Source organism: Aptenodytes forsteri, unplaced genomic scaffold (assembly GCF_000699145.1).
Source record: "Aptenodytes forsteri isolate BGI_AS27 unplaced genomic scaffold, ASM69914v1 Scaffold266, whole genome shotgun sequence".
Lineage (NCBI taxonomy): Eukaryota > Metazoa > Chordata > Aves > Sphenisciformes > Spheniscidae > Aptenodytes > Aptenodytes forsteri.
In genome coordinates this window covers 838,588-860,744 of record NW_008794109.1, presented here as the reverse complement: position 1 = coordinate 860,744, position 22,157 = coordinate 838,588, and the positions used below count along the sequence as shown (strand labels likewise).

At 43.4% G+C, this 22,157-nt stretch overlaps 1 protein-coding gene across 10 annotated transcripts in view; it reads left to right on the top strand.

Annotated features, from left to right (window-relative positions):
* The window catches only part of CELF4 (CUGBP, Elav-like family member 4), a 703,102-nt gene that overhangs the window by 618,247 nt on the left and 62,698 nt on the right, over positions 1-22,157 (top strand). For 8 of the 10 annotated variants that reach the window (XM_009275281.1, XM_009275240.1, XM_019470978.1 and 5 more), the window contains 2 exons: positions 4,291-4,370; positions 20,585-20,728. In XM_009275281.1, the coding sequence (XP_009273556.1) occupies positions 4,291-4,370; positions 20,585-20,728 (224 nt within the window). The remainder of the gene's footprint in view (positions 1-4,290; positions 4,371-20,584; positions 20,729-22,157) is intronic. The other 2 variants (XM_009275290.1, XM_009275248.1) reach the window with 1 other exon arrangement.

Sequence of the window (22,157 nt, the reverse complement as noted above, 5' to 3'; positions counted from 1 at the left end):
TGTTTGAAACATGCAAATGCTTCATTGCAAAACTAGGTGCCTTACCTCTTTCTGCCACTTTTTGGCATCACTTGTTACCTGGATAGCACAAAGGATCCTTTTCTACAGCCCAGGTGTAAGAATGAGAGTTCTCTCTTGAATATGCGAGTCATTTTTTTTCCCATCACTCTCTAGACAAAGTAACTTCAATTTGAATAGGAAGCCCTTTTCTCTTGACAGTATAATGTGTCCATTAAATATTGATCTGCATATAATATATACTAAACTGTGCTGGAATGTGCAGCACCAGGGAAGAGACCAGTCCTGCTGACGCAGTTCATCTCACTGGATATTTTGACATGTGAGAACATCAACCAGCACATTTTTGCAACAGAGAGGCAAAAAAATCCAAATCACAGTGATACACTGGAGAAAGATATTGCTGTTCCATAAAATCACTGGCGGCCAAAAAAGACTTCACACCAGCATTATAGGGCAGCTGTTTGATATAAGTCAGCAAAGCTCAGCCTTCCTGACATAAATGGCTGAAAATAAACTGTGGGTACCTTTCTTCAATCGTATGGCTACTTCAGTTTCATGACACCCAAAGACAGGGACTGCCCCACTGAGAAGGGGTAGGCGAGGTTGGCCTAGAAGAGCTGCAACCGTCATAACAGTAGGCAGTTAAGCACTCCATTCACTGAGCAAATCAGTAAATTGGAGAAAAGTAAAAAAAATACGTCTGTCTGCCTCCACCCGGAATTGTACAGAACAAAATCTAATGACAAAGGAGTTAAACAGAGTGATAATAAAAGCAATAATGTCTGAGATCTGCAAGAGGTTCCAAAGGAGATCCAACCCACAGACTTGTATTCATACTTGCTCTATTTTTTTTTTTTTCTTGAACAATTTCATTATAAGTCTGAATCTGAGTGGCAGCTCCATATTGCTAACCAGTTTAATTATTAGTGCTAGCGGGCTGCAGTCTCAGGCTTGCATTTCACTGAGCTGTTCAGGATCAATACTGAGCCTTGACAGAGTTAATATTACCAGCTTCCATTTGCTGGTGCTATTTCTGAGAATGTGAAGCTCCTAATTTACACACACACAGTTACATACACGCACACAGAGCAGTCAATCCAACAGAAAACTTAAGGCTAGTGCCCTTATCTTAGGAGACAGTCAGGCGAGCCACAACTCCCACAAAGTTATCCTCAGTCTGTAATGTTTTCCATCTGCTAGAAACCAATATTGCTTGTGAGCTACTTATTTTGGGTAAAACCCATAAGGCTTAAATTCCACCTAAATTGAGATTTAAGCAGACTGTCTAAGTGCCAGATAGCAATCAGATCCCATAGACTTCAATCCTACCCAACCCATTATGTGAAGCCCCACCAGGCATCCCTGTGGTGAGCCTCTAAGTCCTCCAGGTACCTCGATGCAAGCGACACTCTCAGAAAGTAGGTCTCAGCTTACCATTTTAATGCCACCACAGTCCAGTCACAGCCAGAAAGCTGCCTGAACCTTGCCTGAAGCCATGGGTGAAGCCCTGAGCCATGAGGCAGGCCCTTCAAAGGCTGCAGAAATATCTCCTGCATGAGTCACCCAGGGGTAGGCACAGTGGCTGGAGCATGCAACCAGGTAGCAGAAGAGCTGGGACCGAGGCATTTGTCTGCCTGAAGAGGAATGCAGAACTTGTCTCTCCTGGGAGAGGTGGGAGAGGAAGGAGCCTTCCTGCACACTTCCAGGTAAAGCTCACCAGTGTGCAGCCAGGAGTGCAGGAGTCCTCAGGTGAGAAAGCTGAAGTGGATCCAGTTCAGCAAGCCAGCAGGACCCACAAGGTCTGCATTGCTGCTCTCTAGACAGCCTCTTTTTTTTTCTTTCCCTTTTTTTTCCTCCATTCAGCAGCTGTCTATTTCAGTAACTCAGAAAGTAAAGATTTCCCACAACACCAGAAGTTCCAAGAGGGGTCTTAACACCCTCTGCAATTATAACCTTAGGCTCTGACTCTGCAGTCTCCTTCAAGTTGACAAGACAGTCAGAGCAGCCCTTTCAGATCTATAGTCTGGAAGTAAGGAAAGAAAAAACATTTGAGCACATGTATCTCCCTGTTCAGCACAGGTTATATATCTTCCTGTGTGTCAAAATCCCTTCAAACTCCAGATCTGCTCCTGTCAAAGGGACACCATTGTTCTGAGGAGGCTGGCATGACACACACCCTCAGCTCATGAGGTCCTGGAGTGAGTTCTGGTGAAAATAGGAGGGAAGAAGATTATGTGCACATTTGATGTTGTGTACAGAAGCCATCCCACTGAACACACAAACAAAAGGGCCAAAATGTTGGGATCTCTGCTATTGCCTTGCCACCATACACCAGTGAAAGCTGAGTTTTCACTCACTCTGCTACCTCAAAACCTACTGGAAGCAGTAGGAGGGATCCCATTAACATCATGGGCATTAAACAAGATAAATGCCTGCTGCTCCCTTCATTCCCACCTTTGTCGAGCTCCACTGATCCATCAGCACAGGGGTGGATTTCACTTGAAGAGAGTGAAGCCTTCAACATGACAGCAACACTGCAGCCAAAAATCCTGCTCTAAATACAATGGGTGACTGGAGCTGGAAAGCTTTTGTATATTTGCTAATCAGCATCTTCTTTTTAGAGACAGAAAGTACAAAAGAATCTCTGCAAATAATTAAACACCCTAATTCTGGATTATCTCTGATTAATGAAGAGGAAGGCGTAGTATGTCAGGAGCCCAGGAATGCTGGGCTGAGATTATGTCATAATTGATCCCTATTGTTTCCAGCTGAAGTTTATCTATCTCATTTTCTCATGATTGTCTCCTTTCAGCTCCTTATAAATTAGATCCAACTATTAGCAGCAATCATGTTTTTCTTGAAATACAGTCTAAGCACAGTGCTGAGGGGGTAATGCAAAGTGAAGGGCTCCTAACTGTAAGCTGCTTTCGTATGTGTGTATTATTTTTAGAAGGGGCTATCACTGCTTTCTTCAATCTCACTTCTATCAGCCTGCAGTGATGATTTTAGGGACCTCTGGGGCTCCTTCTTCTAGTTTGTAAATGGGGTGTTCTAATGCTTCAGTTTTCACCCTGCACTGTATGGATCCATAAGGGAGTGTCGCCTTTCTAAAGATTCTGCAAAGGCAATAAAGGAGATCTGTCCCATTGTCAGGACTGGCATCCCCTGCACAGTGATCTGCACCCCTTTAGGGAAACAGCTATGGCTTTGCCAATTGATTAAAAGCTCAAAAGTCTTTGGTAGTAATAGAAGGGGATGGAAGCCAGAACTTCTCAGATCTCTCCCAATCTGTTCCAAAAACTGCCTTAGCATATGGAAATTACTATTCCTCTCTCTGAATTAGTTTGCTTGTAGCTAAGAGTGTTAGCAATACTTTCCCCCACTCTAGTGGTGCATGTGACCCTTTGAAGTGTTGATCATTTGTGCACTCTAGCACATATTCATAAATGCATCTTTCTGCCCTAAAACTTAATGTAAGAGCTCAGTGAGAGGTTCCTCACATGGCAATGCAGGCCAGAGAAACACTGCCTACATTTTTCTAATGTCCAGAGGAAAATACCTATACAGGCACTGGCTCTGCGGCTTATGGTGAAAGACTAAGATTCAAATTTTGGTGGTGGCAAGATGGCAATCATCACATGTGGATCTCCTTCATCCCAGCTTCTTCATCAGAAGCTGTCTATGCTTTGTCAGACCAAGGCTGCTTAGAGCCAAGACAAGCTCTGAGCAGTCTGTCATGGAGCTCTACCAGACAGTGATATGATAAGGTACCTTGTGGGTTTAGAGTAACCTGAATGCTTTCTGTACAGCTGGCCTGCGGTTGCTTGTAACAAGTATATGTAACTTTCTGATAACTTTTACACATTTTCTTACTGCTTCTCATAACCCCAGAGGGAGGAGCATTCAGCATTAAGTCCAATATAAATGAAAGGAAATTCATTTTCACCCAATAAATTGTAGAATTGTGCAACACTGCCATTGGAAGCTGTGGAGGTCAAAAGATAAGTGGATTTAAAAAGTACTTGTTAAGTTTGGGTCCATCAGTGCCCATTACAAGCAGCGTGGGAATTCTTGATATGGCTTTGCCTCAAAAGGTCCTCAGGTTGCTGATGACTTGACTTTGAGAAGGAATAACCAAGAGCATATTTGCTTGTTACACTCTCTCCACTACCTTCTTTATTGGCCAGTTCTGAGGACAGGATACTCAGCTAGATTGACTTTCATGGTACCAATGCAACCTTTCTTACGTTCTTCTTTTTACTCTTCCAGGGTGTGCATTTGTGAAATACTCTTCACATGCAGAGGCCCAAGCAGCCATTAATGCCTTGCATGGCAGCCAGACAATGCCGGTGAGTAGCTCTGTAGCATGGGCAAGTGAGGACTGGTCCAGCCTTTCCTGCCCTGTGGCCTGATTGAGGAGGAGGGATGATTTATCTATGCTCTGCAACTCATCTTCTGGGAAGAATGGATAACAGCTCAGGCATGCAGGGCCTTGGGTGTGCTTAACTCATCATTGGAAAGGCCAGGAAGACACTGTCATTTCACATAGGTGCAGAACCCCAAGGGGTGTTGTGTTCTGTCACCAGCAGTTTTGATGACATGAAAAAAAGACATATAGCTTACAGATGCCAAAAACATTGGGTCAAACTTACCATGAGTGTAACCTTTCAAGTTTCAGAGGGATGAATCAAGCAGAAACTTGTGTCTAAGGGCTTCTTTGCTTTCCCTCCCCAAAGAGTCCTTGCCTCTAGGTGAAGGATAAAGAACTTTTTGCCAGCATTCAACAGAGAGCAGCATGTTCACATGATGGCATTATAGCTTACAGATGCCAAAAACATTGGGTCAAACTTACCATGAGTGTAACCTTTCAAGTTTCAGAGGGATGAATCAAGCAGAAACTTGTGTCTAAGGGCTTCTTTGCTTTCCCTCCCCAAAGAGTCCTTGCCTCTAGGTGAAGGATAAAGAACTTTTTGCCAGCATTCAACAGAGAGCAGCACGTTCACATGATGGCACTAGAAGCTAGAGACAAATCACACAGTGATGGGCACCTCTCACTGCTATTACAAAAGTGCCTACCTAGGCATAAATGTGGTCCCCTGCATCCAACTTTTGAAAGACAGTCAGACCAACTACTGAATCTTCCAGGAAACATTTGAGCGATCATTCCACTTGGATAAATATCTAGTAATATGGGGTTTCAAGCCTGATAGTTCAGGAAAGTAGAAATGGAAATGTATTTTCTATGCAAAGTGATATTTATACACCATCACACAGACCCAGAAGAATGTAAGGCATTCCACTGTCAGCAAGGAAAGACAATCTAAACTTTATTATAATAGTATATTATTTTTATTACTAATTATTCACAGTGTAAATCATGAAAGGCTAAGAAGCATGCCGACAACTTGGAAAGGATGCAGGAAGCTCAATAAAATATTCTTAAGAGTATAAAATCTCTCTTTTTTTAAGAAACTCTAATGTAAATTCATTAATTTATCCAAATAAGTTTCAGGTGGGCCTGGCAGATTTGCTCTAGGTCTTTTCAGGGATGAAAACAGAAAATTCGTTATAGGGGAAAAGGTTTCTAAAAGTAACAAATCATCAAGATCTCATTTTTTGGAACCCCATCTTACACAAATCAGATTAAAAATAGTACATGTTTACTAGTAGCACTATTGAAAAACATCTCCTTACAGATGGGAGTCTCAGTTTTTTGAAATATTACAATACTTTTAGGAGTCTCTTCCTAAAAGATTCCTTCTAACAAAACCAGATGCTGGGCTTGATGCTGACATCCCATAGTGAAATATTATGGGCATCTTTCCTGAGACAGGTCAAAGAGGTACTTTTAATGACTTTCTTTCAAACTTTGATCCAAAGTGATAACGTGTGTAAACTCACATCAGGAATTTCAGTTCCACAGGGTGTGGTACCACAAAAAGGTGTAATAAAAAGTCAGTTCCTGTCCCAAAAAGCTAGCAAACTCAGGTGACAGAGGTGAGAGAAAGATGGGAGAAAACAGAAAAAAAACCAAGGAGAGTTGAAGATTTTATCTAGGTCTACTATATCCAAAATACCCTTATCCTTCCCCAGCCCTTATCCTTCCTATTTCCAGCTCACTTTAGATAAGAAAAAATACTCATCTCTTGACCACTTGGGAGCAAATTTCCATCCCATCCTGCTAACGTCAACTGAATTTAGGATGTGCAAAACAATCAAGAATTTGGCCGTTTCATCGGTCAGTTTTTTATGGGACCATTTTTCCTGTTGACTTATTTGACTCAAATACCCGTTCTAGAAATGTTCTCAAATAACCAAATCTGGGCATCTGAAAAAGCATCATAGTTTAACCCTTACTAGATGCACATCCCAGATTCACAATCGAGTTTCCATGGCTTGACAAGTTGCCATGAATTGACTGAACCTCAGCAACAGTCCACATACCTACTCTTAGTTCACAGGAAAAACAAGTAGAAAATTATTAATTTCATCCTCTTCATTATAAGCTAAGTTATGTGGCATTGCCTTGCATCTCCCATGAGCTACAGGCAGGCACATGGGCAGTTACCATAGCTAAGCAGACTAGTGAGGACCCGTCGAGTGACCGCCACTTGATCAAGACATGGAGCACACACTGTGTTTCCCACAGGGACTCAAAATGCTTAAGGCGCTTTGAATGAGGTGGGCCAAATCCTGCAAGTGATCTCTGTTCCCATTCTCATTTTCATGGTGCTTCAGGGTGTGCAGCTTCTTTCAGGGCTTGGATGTTCACAGACAAATGCAGCCACCTCGTGGTGAGATAGCGATGTAGCCCTCGTCCTTGGAAAGGAGGGCTGCATTGCTGCCATCTTCCTTCAGTCCCCCCTCCCATTTCTCTCACCATTAGGACTGGCCTCATTTGTCCGGCTGCGATGCCAACTCAAAGTTGTTCCTGTGGTTCAGCCAATTTAAACGTCTCTTGCCTTGTCCTCGTGTACTACCAACGGGGCATCCATCATCGTTCTTGTCAGGTCTCGAGCCATTCGTTCCTGCGGCAGACTCCTGTTTCTCCACAGCTGTCAGGATTATTGCTCTACTGTGACTTCCTGTTCACACAACATATGTTGCCTAATAGTTTCAAAAGGCAACTTTCTTTTATGAAAGTTTTTTTCCTTTTTTTTTTTTATTAACCTTTCCTTGGACAGGTGCCTGACCACCATCCGTCACAAGCCCACTTCTCTATGCAAGGCATTTGTTTCTCCTAAGGGTCTACAGCTTTCCAATTTTCACACAATCAATTGCTTTTAGAAATAACTTTCCCAAAATCCCTTACTTTTGAGCAGGCCCAAAGTTCTTTCTGTATCTACTTGCCAAGAGAGCTTTTTGGGGTCTATTTAAATCATATTGCCTATCAACTCATCAGCTTTACCATAGTTTTACTTGACCTCCATGTCCTCCTTTACGAAAGATCATAATTTTCATGTACTTTTACATGTATTTATAATGTATTTATAACAATTCTATGCCCTGTACTTTTAGCTTTGGTTACTCTGTCCCCTCCTGTCTTTCTTCCCCATCCATATGGGGGCATAAACAAGTCACTTCACTTGATTCTCTTCCCTTCCTCATCCAAGCTGTGTCCCTAGCAGCCTTATCCACCAACACAAATTCAGCTACTACTTCTATAGTGACAGCTTGCAGATCTAACCTCTCTACTGCAGGACTGACTCCTGTCCAAACTAAAACCTTGGCCTGTCTTTCCAGCATATCCTAGTGGATGTCTGGCTGTCAGAACAAGCTCAATATGCATAAAACACAGCTCTTGAACTTTTCCTCCCAAACCCTGTCTCCTCTCTCCTCTGCCTCCATTCTCAATCACTGTGGACAATATTATCATCCTACCTGTCATTCATGCTCCTACCTAGGCTTCATCTTCAGCTTGGTTTTCTCCTTCTCTCCATGTCTTCATATCCGGGTGACAGCCAAATGTTGAAGAGTCGTTCTGCACAACACATCTAACACATCTAAGATATGGCCTTGTCCATCCACCCACACAGAATAAACTCTACTCCACACTTCATCACACATCACAGTAGCCTTTATCCTACCCAGAAAGTACACAGGGTTAAAAACTATACTACTGTTGCACCTTTTTTGCTCACTGTGGCACCTTAGAATTTCTTTTGTTATTAATTAATTCCTGGAAGGGGTAAAACAGTACTGTTATCTACATTTTCTGCATAGAGGTGAGAAGAAGTGAAGAGTGTGATTCATTTGATTTAGCTTTAACAGTCTAAAAGTTTGTAATCTATTCTAAACATCCTCTAGGTTTCCTACAGAAAGGAGAGAGAGAGACATTTCTAGAGATTTGTGAATTTATTTATTTGTGCTAGGATGGGCTAAATCACTTTCTGGGCATGCCTGTCCCTTTCATTAATTATAGTGGAGATCTCCATAACAGCATTAGACTGAATACCTGAGGTGGGACCTGTCTCACCCAATTTGAGACATCCAGAAACTACAGAACTATGTCTGAGGTTGTCATCTAAGTGTTTGTCATCTAAGTTTCTATTATAATCAATAGAGAGAAACAGATACCTCTGGAGGAATTTTATTTTACAGAAATAGAATTTGAAACTGGTCAAACCAAAACCCAAATAGAAGTGTGCATTTTAGCTAATTTTAGGTGTTGGATTCCTATGGTCTGCCAGTTCCAAAATAGTGGTTCTTCACCTGAAGTGCAACTTAGAATGAAAAAGGACACATACCGTTTAAAAAAAAGCTAAAAACACTTGCTTCCTGTAGATGTCTCAGAGTCTACAATTGCCTTTGCTCACCAGTGATACACTCCTGCCACCCTGAAATCCTTCTGCTGCACTTGTCGCTGCCACAGTAATCTTACTGGAGCTAAAGATCTAGGGTGACTCTGTACCAGCTGACATTAGCCACCTGCAAATCAGATATTAAAGCTATTCATTTGACTTCTCTTCTGATGGTGAATCTTCCCACATACCTCAGACATGTACTTTAGGATTGCCTGACTGAGCCATGGAGGCATCTGCTTCCTCACCGAGTGAGCAAGGAGTAAACAGCTTAGAGTGGACACCTAGCTTCATGTCCAGTGCAAGGGAAGCCGAATCCCATTCTGCGTGTTTGCTGCCCAAGTAAAGAAATTTGGGATTCAGAAACCAGGTATTCCACATCTGAGTCCACTCATGATCCATTTGATGTACTGTGAACTTGTCTGACACTGATTGTCAGCACCACGTTCATTCTATATCTTGCTTTAATTAATGAAATTTAAGGCCATTAAGACCTCCAGAGGTCTAAGGTGGCTTCCCTCATCACACAGGCCAAGTCCTCTTTTGTTTTGCTATAGAAGTCTGCATCAGCTTGGTCAAACCACAGCATTTCTTCTGTGTCCAGGCAATAGCATCCCAAGTCTATCTACGCCTGGCTGAACATCTTCCTTGAAAATTACTTTTTCAGATGGATTCCCTGGTTTTGTGAAAAGAAAGGAAAATGTGAGACTTGGATACAAGTATTGAACAGATGTCTGCCTTTCAGAGAAAGATTCAACTTAGTTGAACTTCAAAAAAAAAAAAAAGTACTGCAACCCAAAACTTTGTTAACTTGGGGGGCTTTCATTTCAACATTTTTCTGTGCAGCTCTTATCAACACAAATGACAAAAACAACTTCAAATCTCTGCTCAGGAACCACCTATATAAAATTATGCAGTTATTGCTCAGTGTTGTTAGGCGACAGACCAATTAGATCTCTAGTTGTTGTATTTACTATTTTCTTTATTAATCAAGAAAATATGAATGACACAACACCGTGAACAAGGTTGACTTTCAGCCTCCACCTACCATGCTTCTTGAAAGTCCACCCATGACACCAAAATTCCCAACCAAACACAATTAATAGTCAGATGAAGGGATTCTCTTCTTGCCTTATACAATGTACTATCTACCCTCCCATACTGTAAGAGATTGCCATTAATTAAACCAGAGGAATTTTTCACCTTTTCTCACCAAGTGAGAGTGACTTAAATATGAGATTATAAAAGATTGCCCCGAGAAACAAATGTCATTGTCAATACATCATGTGCAATGGCCCTCTTTCAAATGCATGGCAAACGGGACACCGGTTCCCATCTTCCTGACTTTGGATGGTCAGGCACCCCATCAAAGAAGCCAACCCCCGGCTCGTGTTTATGACTGCTGTTATTATTGATGTGCATTCCTACAGTGCAGTTACGACTTTGCAAAAGACTGTGAAGTTGCCTTCAGACACAGTCCCATTACGGAATCTGGCCAAGCAGCTGTTCTCACCCCCTGTCAACACAGCAGAGGAATATTTAGGTGAGTTAGGAGTGGAAGAGAAAGCAGTGAGAGTCTGCAGAAGGAGCTCTGAGCAGTTGGAGGAAAGAAGGAAAATAGGCCTTTGTGGGCATGATGAAGTTGTAGCCCGGGCACTTCTCTTGCAGAACGGCGGGGAAGCGGCTGTTATTATGTGTGCACGCTGGCACCAAAGCGCTGAGTCGGCAGAAACTCCCTGGGAGGAGCAGCGTGGCGGCTCCAGTGAGTGGGGGGCCACAATGCCATAGATCAGCTGAGGTATTTTTAACAATTATTTTGATATAAACAGCTCTGAACTTGAGGAGCTCCATGTAAATGGGAAGCAGTGGGGCTTGTAATTAGATTTGTGTACACTTTCATAAATTGCTGGGAAACATCAAAGCTGTGATAGAAGGCTGTGGTGCACTTTATTTCCTTCTTCTGTTCTTCTGTTAATTGAATGGTTGATGTGTGGATAGGAAGTGTTGGCTTCGCGGAGTACTATTTACAGACCCGCTGACAGCTGCACTGTGAAAATTAACAGGAACAGAGCAGCCTCTGTCACAGCTCTTCCCATGAGGGACTTGCTTCAAATTGGATCATTTCTTTCATAGGAGAAACTTTCCTCATCTCTCTTTCCTTCTTCGCAAATACGCACACACATCCAGCTGCACACGCCCCGTCTCCCTTCAGGCTCATGGCAGCCTTTAGTGCTCAGAAGGAGGATTGTCATTTCCACTAAGTTGAGGGAGTTTGACTGCAATTCAAAACTTGTAGCATGTTCCACTTCTAGCAAGACACATCTTCAGGAAGTCAACCAAACCTGTGAGCTGGGTGTATGAAGCCACAGCTTCATGTTTGCAGGTCTCACCTCAACACGAACATGCTCTTCACTCTCTTAGAAACTCTAGCAGATTTCCTCTCAGACTACTACTGTTGGAAATGTGGTTATTGTTGGTCTTACATGGAATTGCTGTGTGCTAAGCACCATACAAACCTCTTACAGGAAAGTTCCCACACTCAGCAGTTTACCAACTGAAGGCCAGGGTTGACCTGCCTGAATTACATCAGTGTTGGTCAAAGTATAAAACTTCGGGGTCATCTGTAATCTTATCATCTACACTTCCCTTACAGTTGATAGAGAGAGACTAGCCCTTCAGAGAGACATCTGTCTGTCTTAAGTAATTGATGGTTTAGAACAGATAACCCAAAATGGCTGCAATCAGGTCATTCAAATGTCCCTCTAAGAGACAAGACATAAGAGATAAGCAAAAGAAGCAACAAAACAATGTCTGGGAATGAACTGGTCTTATACACAATTAATCAGTATATTTAGTCAGTTCACAGCCAAGGTCACAGCAATTCTTGTTCCTGGTCCCAGTAGAGGAGTAATAACTGGTGGATGCTTGAGCATCTAAATATTAATATTTACTTAAATCTGGACAAAATAGAATTAAGAATGTCAAACTTGAAGCCATCAGTGCACCACCTCACTTCCCAAGGGTGTCTTTAAAATATTCAGGTAACATAAACAGAACGTTAGACAAACTCATAATACAAATAGATAACAATTAAACAGACCATGATTCAGAGTATCAATTAACTAACAAAAATTTACTCTCATTTAGATTCCAGCATGGGCTCAAGTCCTCAGTTAATAAAAGCTGCCTTGTGACAGTCAGTAGAGAGATAGAGAGTTAGTGACCCCCTCAGGCTGTCAGGGTAAGTAGGAAATGGGAAAGTCATTAGACTTTAGTTTTACATGAACACAGAAATATAACGGGGGGATTTTCAAAGGTAATTCCAGGTGAAAGTTGATGAGAGTCCAGCATCTAAATGCCTTTCATGCCTCATAGCTGGATTTGCCCTAAAGTTACTTGCCCAAAGTCACAAAGTCTAGGGCAGAGTGGGGTATCATCGACACAAGTCCATCTGCTCAGATTAATGCAGAAGGCTGAGGCCTTATTTTATGCTGTTGATGTTGGAGAAGCTGATGGAAGAGAATGGAGATGCCAGCTCAGACCCATTTTTTTTCTCTTCATTGCTGATCTTCTGCTCTTTAAAGAACATGCACTCCATGAAATGCCTTTGTGTAACACACAGACTGGCTTACTTAACTCAGGGCAAGGCACAGCACACCCATTCCTTCTATTAAAAAATAATAATACGTTAGGAACCCATTCATAACTCACCAAGAGCAGGCCTGGCCCTCCTTCCAGTAACAAATGATTTTTCTGAATATGCTACCTAAACACCATTTATAAAGTCATGTGTTGTCCTTTGGGATGAAAGAAGTAATGGATGCGTAATAGATAGATGTTAATTTGCAATCATTTCTTCCATCAAAATCCAATGGCTCTTGATACCTCAGCCTCACTTTCCTTTGGGCAGTGGGTTCTGGCTGGAGGGGGACTAAGTTTCATAGACTATCCCATCCCACTGCTGCCACCAAGACAGCTGATTGTACAAGCTTTGGGCCAGCAGTTTCCCAGTGTTACCATAATTTCCCTTAATTCTTTCTATAAAAAACAAAATCATAGGACCATGTTCCCTGCCTCCCCCCTTGTTCCATAAATGAACTAATAAATCACATGTTTCTGGGTCCCAGAATAGAAATCCAGACAGCCTGGCTGCCTGACAGGGGGTATGAATCATACTGGCGCCAAAGACGGCCTTTACTTCTTTAGTCACATCTCCGTAGCCACGCAGGCATCTGGCAGGACAGCGAAGAGAGCTGTGGGACGTGACAGGCTTCACTTGCCGTCTTCCTCAGGCTTCCTCGCTCCCTCCGAACTGCAGCATTCATTGCCTCCAAATGGGATAAGAGGGATAACTGCTCGTGAGCCGCACAGCCTCGCTCTAGACAAAAGGATTTAATTGGCTCCATAACATCTCTTTATGGGTCCAGGGGGAGTTGGGAACGAAATCAACAGTCATGGAGGCGGCTGGGGGAAAGCGGGAGTGGGACCGTGCCACTGCCGAGCGTTGCCCAAGTCCTGATGTTGGCAGCAGCCCCTGCGAGTCTCGCTGCACTCAACATTTTTCTCATCTGGATGAGATTAGGACTTGCAGGGGCTAAAACGATTCGCAAGCACTGACCTTTTTGGCATATCAGAGACGTTGATAAGCCTCCAGCCTGGGAGGCATAAAAGGCTGCCTACCCAACAGGGGTGTTCCCAGCCTACTGGAGGGAGTTCCACCAGGCATCACCACCTTCCTCTAATAAGGACATGCTCTTCCCACCGCTGAGAGGAATGAAGATGTCAGCGTTAGGTCTTTGCGTCTTTGCTTGCTTTCTTCCCCCCTCCTCCCCTCCTCTTTTTTTTTGCTCCAAACCTCATTTACATCAGTGGGATATTCCCTTTGATTTAAGTAGGCTCTGCATCAACATTAAATCACTCTGGATGCTTCTGCTTGTTTCCCTTTAATCCACTCCTTCCCAGCCCTGCTCAGGTGTGTGGTCTGGATTGATAACACACATCCTTGTAAGGAAAACAGAAAGACCTTAGTAATTGGTAGATCGCTATCCCTATCGAAAACATAGTCGGCATTAAGTGATTCAGTAGCTATTACCCGAATGGGTTTTGCAAAGATCAAAATGAATTTTTAAAGGGCAAAGATGTATTTAGATCAAAAAAGTAACTTTCAGATAAGACCCTCAGTTGAAGTCCACACAAATTCACAAATGTGAAGCATCCTATCAGACACCAATGTCTTTGCTTCGGATGTCCGCTGGCAAGTGAAATCAGGTGGGGGAATATGCTTGCCTTCCCATCCTAAAGGTCTGTGTGGTACTCACAGGAATAGTGGTTGTGAAGTCTCACCCAGCAGCAAGAAGACACGTTTCGGTCTTGGTGGAGTTGAATGCAGCCAGGGCAGATCCTTCAGCATAAACCAACTTCTTGTTCCACCAAAACCAGCAGAGCTTCACTGAGTTTACACCATCTCATAGCTCATGTCAAAAAACATGCTTTACACCATGGTAGCCTAGAGTCATACAGCATGACAGTGACCTGGGATGCCCAGTCATGTGCAGCATGTTTGCAACTCAGTGCCGCTGAAATGTTCTTTTATGTCACATGCACAGTTGAAATGTATCTGCCCAGCTTGCCAGCCCTTCCTCAACATCTGTTCCTTTCCAAGTCATCTTAGGCTGTTCATGTCCTCATCCTGAACTGCCAGGGAAAAGTGGAGCTCATGTGAGCAGAGTCCCAAAGCATCAGGGGCTCCATCCCTGGTTGTGATGCTGCCTCACTGTGACAATAGACAATTCACTTTATGGCTCTGGAATTATTCCACTTCTTCTATTTTCATCCTTGCCTATTTAGCTAGAAAGAGGCATCATTCAGATACTAGCTTTCATGGGACTCTATGCTGTAGCTACCAAACATTTTCTTAATAGTAATAATAATTTATAAAAAAATTACATCAAGTCATCATTCGTTGCTGTAAGAATATTTTCAGGGCAAGTATTTTTTTAGTAAATACAGAACTAAACATACCTTATCTTCCAAACCATGTTACTGTTATTGGGAAAGGGAAACCTATAACATTTTCTTTTGAATTCTGGACTTTAAGTTTTTCTTCAAATGGACAAAAAAGAATTATTTATTGCTTTCATATTCCTAAATAGCGGGTAAGAATTTCCAGTCTGCTGGTATAACAACACTTTCCACTTCATAATGCATTAAGGAAGGCAAACGGTTCTGTGAGGACTTTTATCATCCGTAGACTGAGCTGAAAAATGCAGAACTGCTTGAAGAACCCTGCTTTGAAGTTTAGGTTGTTTGGATATCTGGCTTTGATTTGAGGGGCATACTAATACCCAGGTTATATATCGAGTTCTTTCTAATTAGAATTGGGTACAGTGCCACCAGGAGCCAATGATTCTGTTGCCCTGTGGAAAGCAATAACTTTAGCTCAGAGAGACACCTGCTAAGTAGTGTATGGGCAAGTAAAACCTAAATCAAGCTTCCACTCCAAATAAATTACAGCTCCGGAGACCTGTGAAGGGAAGTACCTGCAGCAACTCTCTCTGCTTAGACATTGCATGAAGAATCCCCTCTACCGAGGGAGCAGCATTATCAAAGGGTCTGTCACTCCAGCCCTGGATGAATGCCTCCTTTCCCTGCTCTGTCTCTGTCACTCTCATCTCAAGTGTGTCTAAACCAGCTCTCAGGACTGTACAGTGGAAATCATTCCTAGTGACTGCCGTCCTACTCATCTTTCAGATGAGACATGAAATTGAAGCCCTGAGTACAGAAAAACATAGCTTATTTCACAGGAGGGGAAGGATGTTAGTCCTGGTCTTCTGGCCATCTTCCAGCATGGGTAATTACATTTCTACCTAGCTAAAATTCCCTCTGCTCTACAGTTTTAATTGGACAGTAGTTTCTTTTTTGCTTGTCTAAAATCCCAGGTTGGGGTCAAGCCCCCACTGGCTAATTCAGCAGCCCTATTTTCAGTAGAGCTACACAGGCATTTCCTGCAAAAAATCTGGTTTTGTTTTCAAACTTAGGAGGCATCATACCAAATGGCCTGATGTGACAGAGCCCAAAGCAAAGAAATCCTCCTTTGGCTTTCGGGCCCTAACATCAAGGATCCTTGTGTGGAAATACTACCCTGAATGGCTTGCTGAAGGTCAGCATCCTCCCAGCTCTGCTTTGCAGTCGCGAAGGGTGTGCTAAGGCAAAATTTCCAACACAAGCAACCCCATTCACGTGATGACACTTAGGAAGGTAGTCTGATTGCCCAAATGAGAAGTGTCCAGCAGCACCTCTTCATTTAAGCGTCTTAGCTGGTGTGCACGGCTGACATTTTGAAAGGTACTTAATAGGATCTGCACATTCAGATCTCTTATACTGAAGAGTTTTAGTCACTGGAACTTTAATGTAACAAACCTTTTTTAAATATTTTTGGCCCAGAACTTTTAACTGGCTCCATTTGAGGTAACCAAGATATAAAAGTCCACCTGTATGAGAGAAACACCCTTGCAGTAAGGTACTTAGGTGTATGCTTACCTCCAATAGGACATTCACTAAGCTTAAAGTGAAACATGATTTAATGGCTTTGGCGAATTAGGCCCAAATTCATCAGTTTTGCAAGAAAAAGATGTCTAACCATCTGTAGAGATCGGTAACCTACTGAGTCAGAGGAGACTTATAGGGCTGACAGGAAAAGAAAATTCAGGCATATATTCTGCAAGGAAATATCTTCACAAAACTTTTCCTATGAATATTGTTCTAGGGAGAAGCAACTTACCCTGATGCCGTGGAGTATTATTTGGTCTCCTGAAAAACTTTTGCTTAATTTCTGTATACACTCCACTTGGAAGGACATAGCTAATGGGAAACAGTCCCAACAACCAGGCAAAAGATTTGTTTTCCTTTGCCTTTAAATGAAATATCAATGGATGGATATTTTATTTTTAGTTGAATATGAAATTTCACAAGCAACCTGTCAAGCTCCCGTTTTCAAGAATGACTTTATTTCACACGTCAAGACAGGCTGGGAAATTAGTTTTTCCCACAGAGGACTCTGATTAGGGATTACAAAGTGAGTGTGGCACAGAGTGATTTTTCCTCCATCTTTTCCCTCGCCCCGCCAGCCTAGAGAGCACCTGACTCTGCTGACTAAGGGGAGCAATTCATTACCGTGCACGGGAGGAGGACGGGAAGCAAGATAGTCATATTAAGTAGACTTGCTGGCCCAAGAGAGAAGAGGGAAGGCATAATAATACAGCCCTTATATTATTCTTTTCATCAGTAGATATCAAAGCACTTGAAAAAGGAGGTTGATTTGATGGGAAAGGAGATAAATGCCAATTCCAAGTAGCCTATTGCAGAGGCGCAAGCAGGAATGTTCACTTTCATGATAGTCTCTTTTGACTGTGGATCTGCAGGGTAGAAAAATAAACGGGTCCTTCCCTCGGTAAAATGCAGAATTAACACACAGATCTCAAAGTACATTTCAAACATTATTGACTTACCCATTGTAACTCTCTTGGGGGTTGGCAAAATATAAGGTCCAGTCCAACACCTGGAGAGAGCAAGGGGGAGATTATGTATTACTAATAAATGACCTAGCAGACAGGACCTATTGCCTTTGTCAGCAGACAACGGCTGATTTACACCATGGTTTAACTGCTTGTGGAAGCAATAAATAGTCCAGATGAAGGGCTCTGCAGTTTTTACCCCATGGAAAATCTGGCCCATTCTGTGGCATTTCTAATGTTACCCAGTGGGTTAGTAGGAGTCACTGGAGTAGAAAGTAGTCTTGTGCTGCTTGTAGATGAACAGCACTGGGTGGCTCCTCTGCTAAAAATCCTGCACTGTGTGATCTGATGGAGTTTACTGCCTGATTTCCTTTGGGCCATGTGAAAGGGCTGCATATGAGGAACCACATACAGAAAGCATCAATCCCAAGGTCAATCTTCATATTCAAAAGCAATGCAGCATCTCTACTGGCTACATATCTTCAACTGCTTACATGTGCATCTCATTGCAGAGCGCTCTTAAAAAACCCTCCTTTTTCTCCTCTTTCTTTGTAGTGTGTGCTCTAACTTGCTTCTATTTGTCAATGGCCTTTCTGCCCTGGGTATACAATAGTGATGTTCAAAGAGGCCTGAAGTCCTGCTGTGACAGGCAACCCAGAAAAACATCTCATAAGAGGCAGTCTTAGATCCCATTGGGTCAAATGGCTGCTGTGCAGTCACTACGACTCACATCAGGAGGGAAGAACACTCCAGGGGCAAGAACTTCATGTGGAGGTTACCCATGTTTTCATGATGCCATCTACAATAATAGCTTGGTTTTCAACAGCGTGAGGCATCAGCAATTTCCTGAGGCAGTTCTCTGGCCCTAAGACTTCCAGGGCAAATAGAGAGAGAAAGGGGAAGGAAGAAGGCACCAACTTATTTACACTTCTCTGTCCTGTTAACTAGAACAGGTCACATCTTCAAAACCCATTTGCAGAGATAAATACTCATTCACCATATTCAGTTTCAAAATCCTCCATGCTGCATTGTGCCCACCACGCTGCAGCCTCTGCTCTGCAAATCACGACAGCAGCTCTGAACAGCCCAATCTGCTGTGAACCAGTGCCTCCCTCCAATACAGCTGCAAATAGGTTTAAATCATTAGAAACAGGTTACCAAACAGTCTCTTGGATCAGGGTTAATTAAATGAGTGTTGAAATCTAATTAAGGACTAGTCCAGGTGATAATTAGCAGGAAATGTATGCATTAAAATATTCATTTGTCAATGAGCTGCAATTAAGAGTGTGATTTGGGGAAAGATCAATAACTACATCATGTGATTTAAAAAAATGAAAAGTTGCCCAGCCTTGAGCAGAAATACAGGGGAATTTTGGCTAGGTTTTTTTTTCTTCCATCCCCCACCCCACCCACCCCTTTCTGTTTAGCTCTTATAATAACTTCTGAAAACTGCTCTCCACCCTTGAATAGAGCATTCATCTCTCCATACCTTTGTTTTCCTGAAGCACTTCTTTCAACCTCTTGCTCTTCACCACATTGTTTGAGTGGGTTATAGATTTATTAAAGAGAGACTAACAGGTCAAAAAGAAAGATCCTTTGCCAATGAAAATCACTTCCTCCCAGAACAGGCTGCTAATCCAGGGGAACATCGCTCATTGTGTGGCCTTAGATTGTTTTTTTTTTTTTAGCATGTTAATTCCGCAAGTCTTTATTCATTACTGAGGATCTGGAGAGGCTATTGAATATGCATAGCTTGGACTTACGCATATGTACGTCCATAGTTGTGGTTCACTACACTATTCCCAATTTGTAGCAGAACAACTTTGCCTTCACCGAGACTATTTTTTTCTGGTTACAGGTACACAGGGGTGTGTAAGCCAGTTAATAACACTGCCCCTATGCAAATCCCAGGCAATCCCACCTCTACTAGAAAAATGAGGGCCCCGCAAGAGCCCAGCTCCTCTGGCACAGAGCTGGTCTACCTCTACTGCTGCAGCCAGAGGCTGAGCTGGCAATTTCCCCACTGACTGTATTTCCATCAACGAATACCAGTGTGTCAAAAGGGAAGCGTACCATGGGAGCGTGATGATTTTAGCTGCTCTTTGTCAGTCTCCTGACAGCTCACCTGCCCATCTCCCCAGGCTCAGTGGCAGCCCAGCTCCCGAGGCAACTGTCTGCCTGCTGTCGGGGCTGCTGCTGGATCCCCCCTCCACTGCACCCCTCTTCCCTTGGGGAGACCACGCTGTGGGGAATCAACCAACCCATGAAGTTAGGACGTCCTTGGAGCCAGCCAAAAATACATCAGTGCCTTCCTTCCTAAGCAGATCTATTTCTTCCCATCTCTGCCTCCTATCAGAAATTTAAGAATCACAGTTACTGACCTTTCATCTCATTTTGGGGAGGAGAGGGATTTTTTTCATTCCCAAAAGCTCTATATTTTTCACAGACTTCTGCAGCCAGCTCTGATGATCATCTGTAGTTCTGCACCAGTGCTGACTGCAGACATAGCCCAAACATTGTAAAGCTTTCCTGGAAGAGTGTAACATTAAATGTGTGCTCTTTTGTGGTAGCTTCTATTTCCTACTGTTCATGGAGAGGAAACTCAGGTCCATCAGGCACTATTTTTGCTCCCCTAGTTTAACAGTGCTGAAGAGGTGCTGCTTCGTGATGAGACATACACTCTGCTCAGCATACTGAATCCTGTCTCCAAGGCTGGGCATGGATTTCTCGCTGGACATGGGGATTACAAGACAAGGCAGTGTGAAAGGGTGATGCAGCTCAGGGGGGCTGGCATGCACAGAGTTAACAGATTCTATCAAAATAAATCAGTTCACAAATCCTACCACGTTCATCCAGCAAAGGCTCCTACATTTTGCTGCACTGAGTGCAGATCTTTGTCCTCTGATGAGGACAACCTGTTGGGCCAAAAGGTTTTCTATATGTTGAAAGAATAAGGCAACAACTTTTGCAAAGAGAACATTAGTGACAGCCTGGAAGTTTGAATTTTGGAGGAAACTAGGAACTGGGCTGCTGGCCTCAGTCATTCACCCTCCAGGGTGCTTTCCTTCCTTCCTGATGCTCTCAGCCTCTTGCAAATGTCCAATTCAAAAGGCTTGAGAGGTTGCATGGGATAAATCAGCATCAGCTGGATCCCATGCTACCAAATCAGTGTTAGATGTATGGATTGCATGAGCCAGTGTGTACCTGGCTATTTCCCTCATGTATTTCCTTTTGTTTCCTGTCCTGCAGGGAGCCTCTTCAAGCCTGGTGGTGAAGTTTGCAGATACAGACAAGGAGCGTACAATGAGACGCATGCAGCAAATGGCAGGACAAATGGGCATGTTCAACCCCATGGCCATCCAGTTTGGAGCGTATGGCGCCTATGCACAGGCAGTAAGTATAGACACTGGCTTCGTGCATGTTCACGGGAACAGGGATAGCACCTAGAATGACACAAAAGCACATGTGAACAGAGGAACAAATGACAAGAGCAGAGGAGGAACCAGTGATTTCTCCATTAAATCAGTTACACAATGGGAGCAACCTGAGCTATGCCACCCTGGGGTAGGTGAGGGCATCTCCCAGGCAAGCTTCAGAGGTGCAATACCTGCTTCTAGCAAGTAACCAAACCGTGATCATGTGTGCACCCATGCAAGACACTTCCTATGGGGCCTAAGCAATTGCTGTCAAATCCAAACACGACTAGCCTTTGAGGATTTGGATAAAATAGACCTGAATTCAGCTTATCCTAGTTCTCTGTCCCATATCAGCACCATCTGGTGCCAAAGGTTTGTGAGGGCACAAATACCTTTCTGGCCCTCCTCTGTTACCAGGTCATGAAGGCTGAGCTGAATGGGGGAGATGGCTCTCTGCTCCATTCGGCCAGGCCCCTGCTGCGCCGTGCATCATTGTGGGTACCTTTGGAGTCACCACAGGATGAAACAACAGCTGTTGACAGAAGTGCTTTTAGATTCGTGAAAGCATGCTAGATAATACTAAAATGGACAAACAGGCATATGCACACATACAACCCTGGCTCCCCAAAACAGTATGATTTAAGCACACTGGGAAAATGCAGCAGCTATTTAAAGCAGTGTTGCACTGTCTAACTTCAGGTATCCTACTTACATACCAAACCTGGACCCTGGGCCCCAAGAGAGTGTGACTGTACAGGGAGCTGGGCTCCTGACGAAGCCCTGAAATGGATGCCTCTGGCAAAACTACCTTTCCTTAGGCTATAATTAACAAGGACCTGCAAGGTAAGATCAGGTTCAGGTAGCTTGGTCTCTGCCAGATATTTCAGAGGAAGGTAGAGGAGATCCCTGCAGCAGGCAGACGTAATACTGCAAGGTGACTTTGGCTGCCTTCTCTGGAGCAGATGAAACAGGAACATTTGCAGGCAGTGACAGTGCATCTAGGTGCTTCATCCATTTGGTGGTAATATGTGGCCCTCTTGTACTCTGTGCTAGATTTGTGTACAGGATGGAAGTACCATTAATCCCATTTTATACATATATACATGTACAGGAATACAGAGAAATTGTCCAAGCAGCCAGGGATCAGGTTAGAAAAGCTAAAGCCCTGAGAGAATTAAATCTGGCCAGGGACATCAAGGGCAACAAGAGAAGATTCTTTAGGTGCATCGGGGATAAAAGGAAGATAGGGGAGAATGTGGGCCCTCTCTGGAATGACATGGGAGACCTGGTTACCCAGGACACGGAGAAGGCGGAGGTACTCAATTACTTTTTTGCCTCGGTCTTCACCGGCAAGTGCTCAGGCCTCACCGCCCAAACTGCAGAAGGCAAAGGCGGGGACTGGGAGA